General features: G+C 34.6%; 1 protein-coding gene and 2 long non-coding RNA genes across 3 annotated transcripts; 1 reads left to right on the top strand and 2 right to left on the bottom strand.

Annotated features, from left to right (window-relative positions):
- Nucleotides 787-2,126, bottom strand: LOC104705276. The gene is made up of 3 exons (XR_754273.2): nt 1,808-2,126; nt 1,358-1,426; nt 787-1,238 (listed from the first exon to the last, which is right to left on the bottom strand). It is a non-coding gene; the product is annotated as an uncharacterized LOC104705276 (long non-coding RNA).
- On the bottom strand, nt 3,091-4,430 carry LOC104705275. Its single transcript, XR_754272.2, has 3 exons — nt 4,112-4,430; nt 3,662-3,730; nt 3,091-3,542 (listed from the first exon to the last, which is right to left on the bottom strand). It is a non-coding gene; the product is annotated as an uncharacterized LOC104705275 (long non-coding RNA).
- LOC104705274 (scarecrow-like protein 6) lies at nt 7,475-9,763 on the top strand. Its single transcript, XM_010421245.2, has 2 exons — nt 7,475-8,308; nt 8,502-9,763. The coding sequence occupies exons 1-2, from the start codon at nt 7,694-7,696 to the stop codon at nt 9,546-9,548; spliced, it is 1,662 nt and encodes a 553-aa protein (XP_010419547.1). The 5' UTR covers nt 7,475-7,693; the 3' UTR covers nt 9,549-9,763.

The raw sequence follows: 14,349 nt of genomic DNA, 5'->3' as shown, positions 1-14,349 counted from the left end.
TAAGGGCATCTTTAGTCGAGCAACGATTAATGTTTCTCTAAAAACTAAAAAAAAATTATTTTTATTATAGATTTTCTTTTTTTATTTATTTTTTAGTATATGTTCCACTCAAAAAAGGACACCTATCTCATTTCTTTAAAGAACCGTTTCTCAAAGTACTATGGCAAGAATCGATTCTCCTTATTTTTCCTTCTCTCTCTTCTTTTTATTATTATTTTACTAAGAGTATTGGTGTGAGTAACCACCGATGGCCATGGTCTAAACCTTCCTCATCGTCATCGTTATCGTTGGAGCTCTGCAGTTTCGTGCGTGAAATTACTCTTATTGATAAACCAAATCGATGTCGAGCTCTGCTATTTCAGCTAATGGCGACAGTCTCTATTGACTTCTCCATCTTATCAATTTTGTATTGGGCTTCCTATGATGGACAAATGTGGTAATTTGAACTGCACGATGCAGACTCTTAACTATTTGGGCCGGGTTCGAATCGAGATCCGAGACCAACAAAATTCCAGAATTTATCATTGAATCGTTTACACAATTTTTTTTAAATTTTTAACTCGTTATTTTTTTTCTTAAATCATTATTCAAAAATCTAATTGAGGTTAAGTAACTAAAATATTTGTGCAAACAATAATGATGAAATGTTTTAATATGCAATTTTTAAAAAATTAATGTTCCAAACACACTACGTTGAAGATAAATTTTAAAAATTGTAGTTTGTTCTTTTTTCGTTCATAATTATTGAAAAAAAATATATCAAAATCATTATAAGAAACTGAAATGTATTTTTTATAGGGTAATTTTATGATTAAGTGTTGTCATTGTCAAATGAGAGTTAGATTAGCTACATCCCTATATTAGTAAAAGAGAAGTACAACTTGCATTTCGCCCGAAAATGTCCGTGTCGAAATTTGTCTTAAAACATATCATTAAGGTTAGAGGTGACTTTTAAACCTATTGAATCGGATTTAAAATTAAAAATTACCCGACAATTCACAATTGGATATTCGGGTAGGAATTGATAGAAAACTACCCGTTAAGTCTACATTACATTATCTATAAGATATCATTAAAGAGAGAAACTACAATCTATTCAATTGATTAAAAACGATATTTAAATAAAAATAATTAGACAAATATCAATCTTCTAGGACTATTTTAAAATCTTACCAAACTGCGTTTTTAGTTATGTCTTTCATTCCTAATTCATACTCCGATTTATTTTGAATCCTTAACTGCACCAAGAAAATTGATCATCATTGTGTAAAATATACTATCAAATTGTACCTAATAGAGACTACGTGACGACTTCCTATAAATACTATGATACTTATCGAATCGTAAATCACCATACCTTCTTCACTTTCTCCTTTCTTCTTTCAAACCTTCTCCAATGGCTCCCGAGAACGTCCCTACCACAGATCTGCAGTCCATTAAGCTATTCAGAACATGATGGAGAATTCATGTCAAAATCATTCATTCTTGGAAGCAAAACACTGTCTATTCCGGAGAACCTATTGAAATGGTTCTAGCGGATATTTCAGTAAGCTTACCGAACTCTTTACTATATTTTACAATTCAAATGTACTGTTTATCTATTGTTAGTGTTTTGAAGTTTAATATCTTTCCCTTTGTTAAATAGTGTACCCTGATTCATGCAACTGTTAAGAAACCACAGTTTGGAAAGTTCCAGAGACTGATCAAACCGGGGCAATGGGTAATCATTGATACTTTCACAATGACTATAGACATGTAAAATTGAGGAATTATAAAGAAAATTTATTCATAATATCTAGCAACTTACCAATCCAATTGGTAAGATAAAATGGGTCGCTAAAGTCATGGGTGAAAACTGAATCATCCAATTGATGGCACCATCATCTCCATAGACAAACCCAATTGATTCGACTAATAGGAGCTTCTCTCATTTTACGATTTTTTGTTTTCTCTTCAAGATTCGGTGGATTGAAGAAGTACTGAACTTGATTTTACCCTCTTTTCTGAAAAATTGATCGTGAGAAGATGGAGATGAAAAGATTGATCGATTCCCAATTGAAGATGAAACGATGGAAACGATGGAGATGAAAAAATTGATTGATTCCCAATTGTTTGCCAAACATACAACTTTGCAGATAATAAGACAGCTGTTTTAAAAAAAAAAAACCTTAATAGAAAGCCCACCGAAAACCACATCATAAATATCAAAAAAAAAATAAACACAGACCCAAATTTGTTGTGGACCTATTTATAATACAGCCCAATTCAATTACTCACAAAATTGAATACATTTTACACAATCACATTTAAAAGTCATAAAGTAAAAGTAATTATATACACTACACATTGGCGAATACATTTCGCATGTATACGATGCATAAAAAAAAAATATATATCTATATTATTATGTACAGCTTCGTATTAATAAAGGCAAAACGTGTGAAATAATATTTCAGTAATCATGTTTCCACAACGACATGTTAAGTAAAATATTCTTTCATTCTATTAATCTCAAGAAAGTTTTGTTTAAATTAATTATTTCTAAAAAAAGATATGGCAAATTTGACAGACATAGACAATATAATAAACCGATACTATAACATCTTCTTGTTATTCGTTTTAACAACAATAAAATATTCCTCCGTGCTATAGCGCGAGTCGGATCTTAGTTTATAAACATAATTAAATGACTAAAGAAATTAGGAACAGTATACTTTTAGGAGGAGAAATGTCCTTACCAACTTTATATTGTGGTAATTATTAATTATTTCCGGCCGATCTTGGTTGATTTATTTAATCATAATTATTGTTACTTTGTGTCTAAATGAGATAGAAGAAAATCTTCTCTCTTTTCTTTTTCCTATCAACAGTCCCATGTNTTAAATCATTATTCAAAAATCTAATTGAGGTTAAGTAACTAAAATATTTGTGCAAACAATAATGATGAAATGTTTTAATATGCAATTTTTAAAAAATTAATGTTCCAAACACACTACGTTGAAGATAAATTTTAAAAATTGTAGTTTGTTCTTTTTTCGTTCATAATTATTGAAAAAAAATATATCAAAATCATTATAAGAAACTGAAATGTATTTTTTATAGGGTAATTTTATGATTAAGTGTTGTCATTGTCAAATGAGAGTTAGATTAGCTACATCCCTATATTAGTAAAAGAGAAGTACAACTTGCATTTCGCCCGAAAATGTCCGTGTCGAAATTTGTCTTAAAACATATCATTAAGGTTAGAGGTGACTTTTAAACCTATTGAATCGGATTTAAAATTAAAAATTACCCGACAATTCACAATTGGATATTCGGGTAGGAATTGATAGAAAACTACCCGTTAAGTCTACATTACATTATCTATAAGATATCATTAAAGAGAGAAACTACAATCTATTCAATTGATTAAAAACGATATTTAAATAAAAATAATTAGACAAATATCAATCTTCTAGGACTATTTTAAAATCTTACCAAACTGCGTTTTTAGTTATGTCTTTCATTCCTAATTCATACTCCGATTTATTTTGAATCCTTAACTGCACCAAGAAAATTGATCATCATTGTGTAAAATATACTATCAAATTGTACCTAATAGAGACTACGTGACGACTTCCTATAAATACTATGATACTTATCGAATCGTAAATCACCATACCTTCTTCACTTTCTCCTTTCTTCTTTCAAACCTTCTCCAATGGCTCCCGAGAACGTCCCTACCACAGATCTGCAGTCCATTAAGCTATTCAGAACATGATGGAGAATTCATGTCAAAATCATTCATTCTTGGAAGCAAAACACTGTCTATTCCGGAGAACCTATTGAAATGGTTCTAGCGGATATTTCAGTAAGCTTACCGAACTCTTTACTATATTTTACAATTCAAATGTACTGTTTATCTATTGTTAGTGTTTTGAAGTTTAATATCTTTCCCTTTGTTAAATAGTGTACCCTGATTCATGCAACTGTTAAGAAACCACAGTTTGGAAAGTTCCAGAGACTGATCAAACCGGGGCAATGGGTAATCATTGATACTTTCACAATGACTATAGACATGTAAAATTGAGGAATTATAAAGAAAATTTATTCATAATATCTAGCAACTTACCAATCCAATTGGTAAGATAAAATGGGTCGCTAAAGTCATGGGTGAAAACTGAATCATCCAATTGATGGCACCATCATCTCCATAGACAAACCCAATTGATTCGACTAATAGGAGCTTCTCTCATTTTACGATTTTTTGTTTTCTCTTCAAGATTCGGTGGATTGAAGAAGTACTGAACTTGATTTTACCCTCTTTTCTGAAAAATTGATCGTGAGAAGATGGAGATGAAAAGATTGATCGATTCCCAATTGAAGATGAAACGATGGAAACGATGGAGATGAAAAAATTGATTGATTCCCAATTGTTTGCCAAACATACAACTTTGCAGATAATAAGACAGCTGTTTTAAAAAAAAAAAACCTTAATAGAAAGCCCACCGAAAACCACATCATAAATATCAAAAAAAAAATAAACACAGACCCAAATTTGTTGTGGACCTATTTATAATACAGCCCAATTCAATTACTCACAAAATTGAATACATTTTACACAATCACATTTAAAAGTCATAAAGTAAAAGTAATTATATACACTACACATTGGCGAATACATTTCGCATGTATACGATGCATAAAAAAAAAATATATATCTATATTATTATGTACAGCTTCGTATTAATAAAGGCAAAACGTGTGAAATAATATTTCAGTAATCATGTTTCCACAACGACATGTTAAGTAAAATATTCTTTCATTCTATTAATCTCAAGAAAGTTTTGTTTAAATTAATTATTTCTAAAAAAAGATATGGCAAATTTGACAGACATAGACAATATAATAAACCGATACTATAACATCTTCTTGTTATTCGTTTTAACAACAATAAAATATTCCTCCGTGCTATAGCGCGAGTCGGATCTTAGTTTATAAACATAATTAAATGACTAAAGAAATTAGGAACAGTATACTTTTAGGAGGAGAAATGTCCTTACCAACTTTATATTGTGGTAATTATTAATTATTTCCGGCCGATCTTGGTTGATTTATTTAATCATAATTATTGTTACTTTGTGTCTAAATGAGATAGAAGAAAATCTTCTCTCTTTTCTTTTTCCTATCAACAGTCCCATGTGATCTCCTTGTAATAATTGATCTATTTTTGTCTAATCTAATCATTATCCTAAAATCTAATACTAAATGAACGACTCAATCATTTTTATAGTTACATGCATACAAACTCTAACACGTCATCATCTATATAGATATGTTTAACAGGATTTTTTATATTTAGCTGACTTTTTTTTTTCTTCCTCTAATGATGGCAAATCATGATTCTATTCATATAAAATAAAACCCATAGGAGAATAAATAAGCTGAAATATTTTTCATTTTCTAAAATGATCAAGGGTTGTAGATGATATATTTGTCATGCATAACTATCCGATTGAGTGAGGTTGGGTGTTTGCTTAAAGGGTGCCTTCAGAAAAGAGCAAAGAACATGTGTTCACCACTTACTTCACCCCCAAGAAGCTAACACATTAATATAACGTATATTGTAATTACATATCCAATATGATGATATACAGTGGCAGATTTAAGAGGAAAAATTACATGGGCACAGATTAATATATAATTTAAAGAATATTTTTTAGCAATATTAATACAAAGCCAAAACATAAAAATGATAAGCAGTTGTAGATAAGAGGCATCCAACACTTCTCATTTAACGTAGTATGTGGCACTTTTGACCAAATATGCTAAGATATGTTATACAAAATATGTCAAACTAAAGAATTAGTAAGAATGAGTGTAGGGCACTTTCCCCACCTCCTTTACACTTAGATATATATCATGAAACTTGAAAATGTGGTGGTGTATACTATTTATTTGATCATGTTTACAAGGAATATTGGCTTATCGATATAGCTAGTTAAGATTCAGTTTTTAATTAAAACTAATAAATACTTCTAAGATTCAGTTTTTGTTTTTGTTTTGCATACTTCGGATATCGAAGATATAAAAGTTAGTTAGAATCTGATAGAATAATTTGCACGCACAAGAAAATAAATGCACTTTCAAATGCATATAATGAAATTTAAGCTTAAGCATTTTGTCGGTATATTCATTACAAAATTAATCACCTCTTTATAAATTAAAAAAAAAAAAAACTTTGGTTGTTTGTCACTTGTTTCTGATTGCTTTATTTAGGTTTTTTTCCATTGGTAGATATATATGGTGATTGGTGACTTGCTACATCCATCCACTGTCTGCTCAATAAAGGAATATCCCTCGTTGTTTCGATCAATTTCTCGTGCATTTAACTTGTCACAGAAGAAACATCATTCACAGATCTTCAATCACCTTTTTCTTAAAAAGGATGAACCAAATAAAGTATATATAAATATATAATTCCTTCTTTATAATTATAATTAACATCCACCACTTAATTGGTTTAGATACTTGGGGTAGCTAGTAAAGGATAATTATTTTTCGTTAAAAACAACAAAATACATGCGACAGATATTTTCTTATGTAGTTGCTTTAGATTTATGTCAAAATTAATGTCCGTAGGAAACTAGTGTAAGGCAAGAACGGTGTTGTGTGGTTTATCTTAGACAATGAACTGGTTGATTTGATTGGTTCATTAGATATGATCGTCCAAGCCCTAAAACACCCAATTGATGACAAAGATCACACCCAAAAAAAAAAAGAGGAAATAACGACAGCACCTTTGAGATAAAACAAGACTAAAATAAAACAAAACAATAGCCCGAATACAGTCCTTTGTAAACCACAAAGTTTAATTCATGAAGACAAAATTATAAGAAAAACAAAAACATCCCCAATGTATGACATGCAAACTTACGGTACAACATCAAAATATGGAAATTTTTTGTATTTTTATGCCTAGTAATTGTATGTATTTTGAATCATCTGTGGCGACACTAGCCAAAATAAAAAATGATCGACCATAGATAGCCAGCCACACGTAGCTTTGTCTATGAACAGTATTTTAGCCGTTCAATTATATCATTTCGAAATTTTCCCTTGGCTTGGATAACTAGTCCGGTTCAGATAATGTTCGGAGTGAGATAACTCAAATGTCCTTTTATGCACATGATTGTAACCCGACGATCAAAATTAAACTCTACGGAACGGAGAGTATGTATAATAATAACTTCTTTAAAGAAATTATTCGTCAAAACAATGTCTACAGGGCCAACTTCAAAACAATGTTAAATCTAGCGAACAACAATATATAGTCAGCATTAAAATAAAAATAGTCGAACTCCTCTCTGTTCCAGATGAATGTTATCAATTTATCTATCTAGCTACCACAACAATTTGTCACTGAAAGGGGGTTGCAAGACACGCGCGTAATGTGAGAGTGGGGTTGGAACAAAAGACATGTTAAGCAAAGATTTGTGTAAGTTGTGTAAGAGAGAAGCTCATAAATTGTTAAATAGTTTGCCAAAGGCAAAATAAGAAACGGAAAAGAAAGAGAGAGAGAGAGAGAGAGAAGCAGCTAGCGCACTTTGCCTTTTTAATATCTTGCACGCATCCAAAATATACCACACCACAACAAAGGCACAACGAAGAAGAAAGAAGAAGACGAGAAGAAGACATTGAGAGTAAGTCTGCAATGCTCTTACCCTTTGAAGAGTTTCAAGGGAAGGGGATTTCTTATTTCTCTTCTTTCTCTTCTTCTTCCTCCTCCTTCTCCCAACCACCGTCGCCGCTTTTGAGCCGCCGCAAAACTATAGTTGGAGGAGAGGAAGTCGAAGTTCCCACAGCGGAGCCTAACTCTGTTCTTGACGCCCTAATTAGCCCTACCTCCTCCTCCACGGTGTCTTCCTCTCACGGCGGTAACAGCGCCGTCGGAGGCGGCGGCGTCGCCACCACCGATGAGCATTGCGGACAGGTTGTATTGGGTGATTGGGAGCAAGTGCCTCATGACCACGAACAGAGCATTCTCAGACTCATCATGGGAGATTCCACAGATCCCTCCCTTGAACTCAACAGCATTCTCCAGACATCTCCCACCTTTCACGACTCTGATTACGCATCACCTGGATTCGGAGTCGTCGACACCACCGGATTCGCTTTAGACCACCACTCTGTTCCCGGCCTTCTGATCAACCAAAGCCAGACTCACTATGCACAGAATCCGGCGGCCATCTACTACGGGCATCCACCGGCGAAGCGGCTCAACCCTGGCCCCATAGGGATAACGGAGCAGCTGGTCAAGGCAGCAGAGGTGATAGATCAGAGCGGCGGCGGCGACACATGCATAGCTCAGGGGATATTGGCGCGGCTCAATCAACAGCTCTCTTCCCCAGTCGGGAAGCCATTGGAAAGAGCAGCTTTCTACTTCAAAGAAGCTCTAAACAATCTCCTCCACAACGTCTCCCAAACCCTAAACCCTTACTCCCTCATCTTCNGCAGCAGAGGTGATAGAGAGCGGCGGCGGCGACACGTGTCTAGCTCAGGGGATATTGGCGCGGCTCAATCAACAGCTCTCTTCCCCAGTCGGGAAGCCATTGGAAAGAGCAGCTTTCTACTTCAAAGAAGCTCTAAACAATCTCCTCCACAACGTCTCCCAAACCCTAAACCCTTACTCCCTCATCTTCAAGATCGCCGCTTACAAATCTTTCTCCGAGATCTCTCCCGTTCTCCAGTTCGCCAACTTCACCTCCAACCAAGCCCTCCTCGAGTCCTTTCAGGGCTTCCATCGCCTCCACATCGTCGACTTCGACATCGGCTACGGTGGCCAATGGGCCTCCCTCATGCAGGAGCTCGTTCTCCGCGACAACGCCGCTCCCCTCTCCCTCAAGATCACCGTTTTCGCTTCTCCGGCGAACCACGACCAGCTCGAACTTGGTTTCACTCAGGACAATCTCAAGCACTTCGCCTCTGAGATCAACATCTCCCTTGACATCCAAGTTCTCAGCTTAGACCTCCTCGGCTCTATCTCGTGGCCTAACGAGTCGGAGGAGAAAGAAGCCGTCGCCGTTAATATATCCCCCGCGTCCTTCTCGCAACTACCTTTGGTCCTCCGTTTCGTGAAGCATCTATCTCCGACGATCATCGTCTGCTCCGACAGAGGATGCGAGAGGACGGATCTGCCCTTTCCGCAGCAGCTCGCCCAGTCGCTGCACTCACACGCCGCCCTCCTCGAATCCCTCGACGCCGTCAACGCCAACCTCGACGCAATGCAGAAGATCGAGAGGTTTCTGATACAGCCGGAGATAGAGAAGCTGGTGATGGATCGTAGCCGTCCGATAGAAAGGCCGATGATGACGTGGCAATCTGTCTTTTTGCAGATGGGGTTCTCGCCGGTGACGCACAGTAACTTCACGGAGTCTCAGGCGGAGTGTTTGGTTCAACGGACGCCGGTAAGAGGCTTTCACGTCGAGAAGAAACATAACTCTCTTCTCCTTTGTTGGCAAAGGACAGAACTCGTCGGAGTTTCAGCCTGGAGATGTCGCTCCTCCTGACTCCGCCGCAGATTCAATTATCAAAACATTTTTATTTTTTTCTTTTATTTTTAAATCATCCAATTGATTATACCTAATGACATATTTTTAGTTTTCCTTCCATTTTATTTTGGATCAGTGCGATGGGTATTTTTAAATTAAGATTCACAAAAAATATACTATCATAAATTTTGTGAGTTAATTTAGTTGTGTTGATTATTTCAACACTTATATTATACTAGTACTAAGAAATTCAATATCATTGTGGTGCTTGTTGGTTAGCTCAAATTTTTATGTTTCTAGTTAAAAAATTATGAATGGGTGATGATTTTGATGCGAGGCAGAAAGCTACTGCTCATTATTATTTGTGATTTATATGATTATATAATGCTTAGAGTTTGTTGTGGTTTGTGTCTTTGCGAGCGTCTATTTTAGTTATTTATTTATTAATTCTATTCTTATAAACAACACACATATATGTTTTAAAATTTTATTCTTATAAACAACACACATAATCACATATGGCTCCTTGATGTCACATGGGTCTTGTATTATTTTATTTTCGCCCACTATGCAATACTACTACATTTTTACAATTTTGTGTGCGCCGTTCCTAACTTTTTCTCCTCCCACGAAACAAAGGTTTGCTTTTTCTCTTGTAAATGGTCCATACGCATTACTTACATAATGCGGCGATTCGCTTTACACATTAATTGCATTTTCTCTACAGAAATATTTCAAACAAACGAGATACATACTCTTTAGATTATTATTAGAAACAAATAATCAATCTCCTAAGCAATAAAAAAAAAAATCTGTTTTAGAAATATCTCAAGAGTTGCTTAAATCGGGAAAGACGAAAACTATTGTAGTGTTTGGTAGTGAAACGCGACACCGAGCCGTAAGTTATTGTCTCTTGTGTAATAAACGTTGGTTGGAGTCAGAAGACACAGTTGATTGAACAGTTAGTTTGACAGATAAGCCGTGTCCTGAAGCAGAAGAACGGTCGTGATCGGTCATTCTACACGTGTACGGCAGAAATATATGTGTCGTTTCCCTGTGAGAGATGATCAACGAGATCAACGGTCAGTTTTTTTGTCAACTAATGTGTAGAGATCCTCTTAACATGCCAACGTGGAAGAACACCACCAACAAGGCATGGTCACGCGCGTTCAGCTCCACTAAGACGCGCCGCCGACGCACGTAGGCATCATCACGTTTCGTAGACTAATCAAAATGTTAAAACGATAACCATTGTCCATTGATGATGAGATTGGGCAGTCAGTAGAAACGTTGACTGGTCCAGACGAGGTCTAGCAAATATTTACACTTCAAAATTTATGATTTATGATTTCTGATTTATGACAACAAAATAAAACTCAAGACTAAAAAGTTAATATTTTGTGTATATTTTTTTAGATGGCACATACATAGTATTTATATTTCCAAAAATTACTCTGATTGTCAAGTTAAATTTTATTCTGATCATGTGAATCCGCCTATTTGGCTAAAAGCCTAAAACAATTATTTTGTAATGATTTGACCAATTAATATTAGAAAATGGGAAAATCCTATTTTGTGTATAATTTTTTAGATGGCACAAGAAGCATCGAAGCATCTTCTTGATATGGAAGGGGGATACAATTTACAAATTAAAAAGTTATCAACCTTTGTCTTCCTTTTTTTTCTTTGTTCGATGTGTTTATCTTTTACAATATGTGTGAGAAGTGAGATGATATTATTATCCAACAAATGAATAACAATTGGCTATTCATTGCTTATAAAAAGTAAAATGATGATAAAACACGCAGCTTTTTGTGTCTTTTTGTCCTTTCAATTAATCGAGTTATAAGTTTTCTTTTAGGTACTTTTGTCTCCAAGAAGACTCTCCTAGGAGTTAGGGAGATTTTCTAATCAGACTTTTAACAAACATCTGTCTTCCATTTTGTTTAATATTTTATAATCAGTTATCATTGCGATAAAGTCCAAAATCACAAGCACTACGAAAGTACGAATATTTCAGTGTTATGCGATAGATATATATATATAAATGTAACTATACTTCCAACAATTAATTTCTAAACGTTGGCAGCAATACGATACAAGGAAAGCCACCGGATGATGGGATCGTATCATCGATCCTGTTCAAAAGTTGTATATATAGGAGGGAGATCATTACTACAACTTAACATACACTGATACACATTTGCTGTATTATATACCCCATATAGCAAAACTGTAAAACTAATCGCGTACGTCAAAGCATGTTCCAATGTGGTTTATGCAGAAACACGACAAATGGACAACCTATCCGATCCGTCGTACAAGTTGTTGACTCGGTAGCAAACCGAGATTGAAGTAAGACTTATAAATATCCTCTTAAATAGATACTAGTTTAATAGAAATCTAATCCTGATGAGTCCAAATTAAAGTAAGATCAGTTTATAACTTATTTACAGTATGTGTTAAGAACCAATCGCATATCATCTTATGTGGTTGTCTTTTCTCTTGCAAACTTTCCAAACTCTGTAACTTAAGCGTCATCAATTTATCGGAAAACAACTCAACCATATATATCCTCCTTGATTACGATCTTTTGTTTTTATTTCAATAGTACAAGGTTATTTATTTTCCAACAATAGCACTCACTTTCTTGATTATGTCGAGAAGGAGATACCTGATGATGAAACTCAAAGTTCTGCACCAAAACAACCACCATAGTTTTAGGATAGTGAGAGGAAATAGTTTGCAAATATAAATAAATAAACGTAAATATATGTACATTCATATTTATGTAACTTACAAAATGAGTATAATTTAACATTTTTTAAAATACAAAATGAGTATACTTATAATAGGTTGTACGTAAAATATAGTTATACTAGATTTTAATCCGCGGTACAATTGCGGGAAATTTTTTTAACTATTTTTTAAAAAAATTTAAGTTATATATATAGTATTTAAGTTTATATAATTATATTTTGAATGTTAATTTTAGGATTTGACCGTAGTATATCGCGAGATAGTTTTTTTACATAATCGTAATTGAATCAATTTAATATTATATATAATATTTTAATATTAATAAAACAAACAAATGAAATAATGAATTACCTGTATTTTAACGACGAATTAGTGATATATTAAATTTATATTTATCAGTTGACCAAATTCTACCTCGCCATTTGACCCGTCTATAATAATTTATTATCTATCTAGAGTTGAGTATCTTTTAAAATTGTCAACACGTAAATTATCATAGGTTTGCAGTCTAGGATTTACCCCGTGTTGTACCATGAGATAATTTTTTTTTCTTTAAACCTATGAAGTATGTGGAATAATGATTAGAAAAACATAAAAATACAATAAACCAGGATGTCATATCAAAGCATAATGTAAATCAATAACTTTAATCATGAATTTGACAATCCATAAAACATATATATTAAAAAAATTAGACCAAATGATTATAACTTGGATGGTAAAAAATTTCCAAAAATTGTATTTCTTTTCAATATCAAAAATTGTATTTCTTTTCAATATCTTGGGAATGAGTCACCTGCAATTTAAAAATGCAGCATGTTTTTAATACAATATGGACTGCATTTTTTCAAACCATAATTTTTAATTGCTTATCAATTTAGTAATCTATTTTACCATTTTAAAATTCCATACCCGATGTATATATTAATTTAAAATTTGTAATTAAAAAGGAAAGTAGAAATAAATTTTGTTCAGATATTTTAGGAAAACATATATTTCCATACCCGATTTTTGCTTATTTCAAAATTTTTCTTTATTTTTTTTAAATGTCTTAATTACAACGGCATGTGATGTAAATATATCCTAACTCCAAGCCTTCTTTGCCAAAACTGCTGCAAATTTTTTTTTTTTTTTGGGTAATGCCCAAGGGATTAATCCCCTGTAATTTATTAAAGAAGCCGAAACAAAAAACTAAACACGGAGGAGTCTTGGAAACATAGTTCCTCGAGCATCCTCGTTTACAATCAACGTCATACTTGACGGACACGACTCTAGAAATTGAAAACCTACAGGTAAAGTAAACGCATATCAAGTTAAACTGTCCGCCAGACGGTTTGCCTCTCTATACACATGTGAAATACGGACTATCCAGTCCCTCGATAAAAAGCCATGGCACAAACGTACCATGAAAGACAGAGGGTGAGAATCATCAACCCCTGACTGTAAGAACCCTACAACCAACACATAGTCCACCTCCAACTCCAACCTGGTGATCTTCTTCCCCATGCAATGTAAAGCCCATAATAGACCCCCCATAACTCCGCCAACACCGCCGAACAGACCCCAATATTCAACACAAATCCGCCGCACCAATCACCTCTCGCATCACGTAGTGCCCCACCTGCCGTTGCCAAGCCCGGGTTGCCGTGAGACGCACTATCGATATTTAGCCGCATCCAACCCTCCCCAGGAGGCTTCCAACCAACCATTCTCATAGTCCTACCACAACCTCTTTACTCACCCTGCAACACTTGGTAAGTCTTCCATACTTCAATCGCCGAATCTTTCACAAACTTGACTCGGTCCCTGCATTTCCCAACCACTCCAAAGACGTATCCACACCGCCATTTCCATGCCCACCAAACTCCCATAGCAAATAAAGTCGACCACAGACACTCTGCCCCTGCACTCGTTTCCCCCAAATTAATGTAGAGCCATTCCAGTATCGTACTCTGAAAAAAGGACTGTCTCTTCCGTATGGGCACAATACTATTCCAAATGCCTACCATGGCTGGACAATCACGTAATGCATGAAGTATACTTTCATCCCCACTCTTGC

The sequence above is a fragment of the Camelina sativa genome, chromosome 8 (assembly GCF_000633955.1).
Source record: "Camelina sativa cultivar DH55 chromosome 8, Cs, whole genome shotgun sequence".
Lineage (NCBI taxonomy): Eukaryota > Viridiplantae > Streptophyta > Magnoliopsida > Brassicales > Brassicaceae > Camelina > Camelina sativa.
This window is presented reverse-complemented; position numbering and strand designations above follow the sequence as displayed.

Excerpts from the sequence above, each read along its gene's own strand:
- LOC104705274 (XM_010421245.2), top strand. The coding sequence starts at position 7,694 with ATGCTCTTACCCTTTGAAGAGTTTCAAGGGAAGGGGATTTCTTATTTC.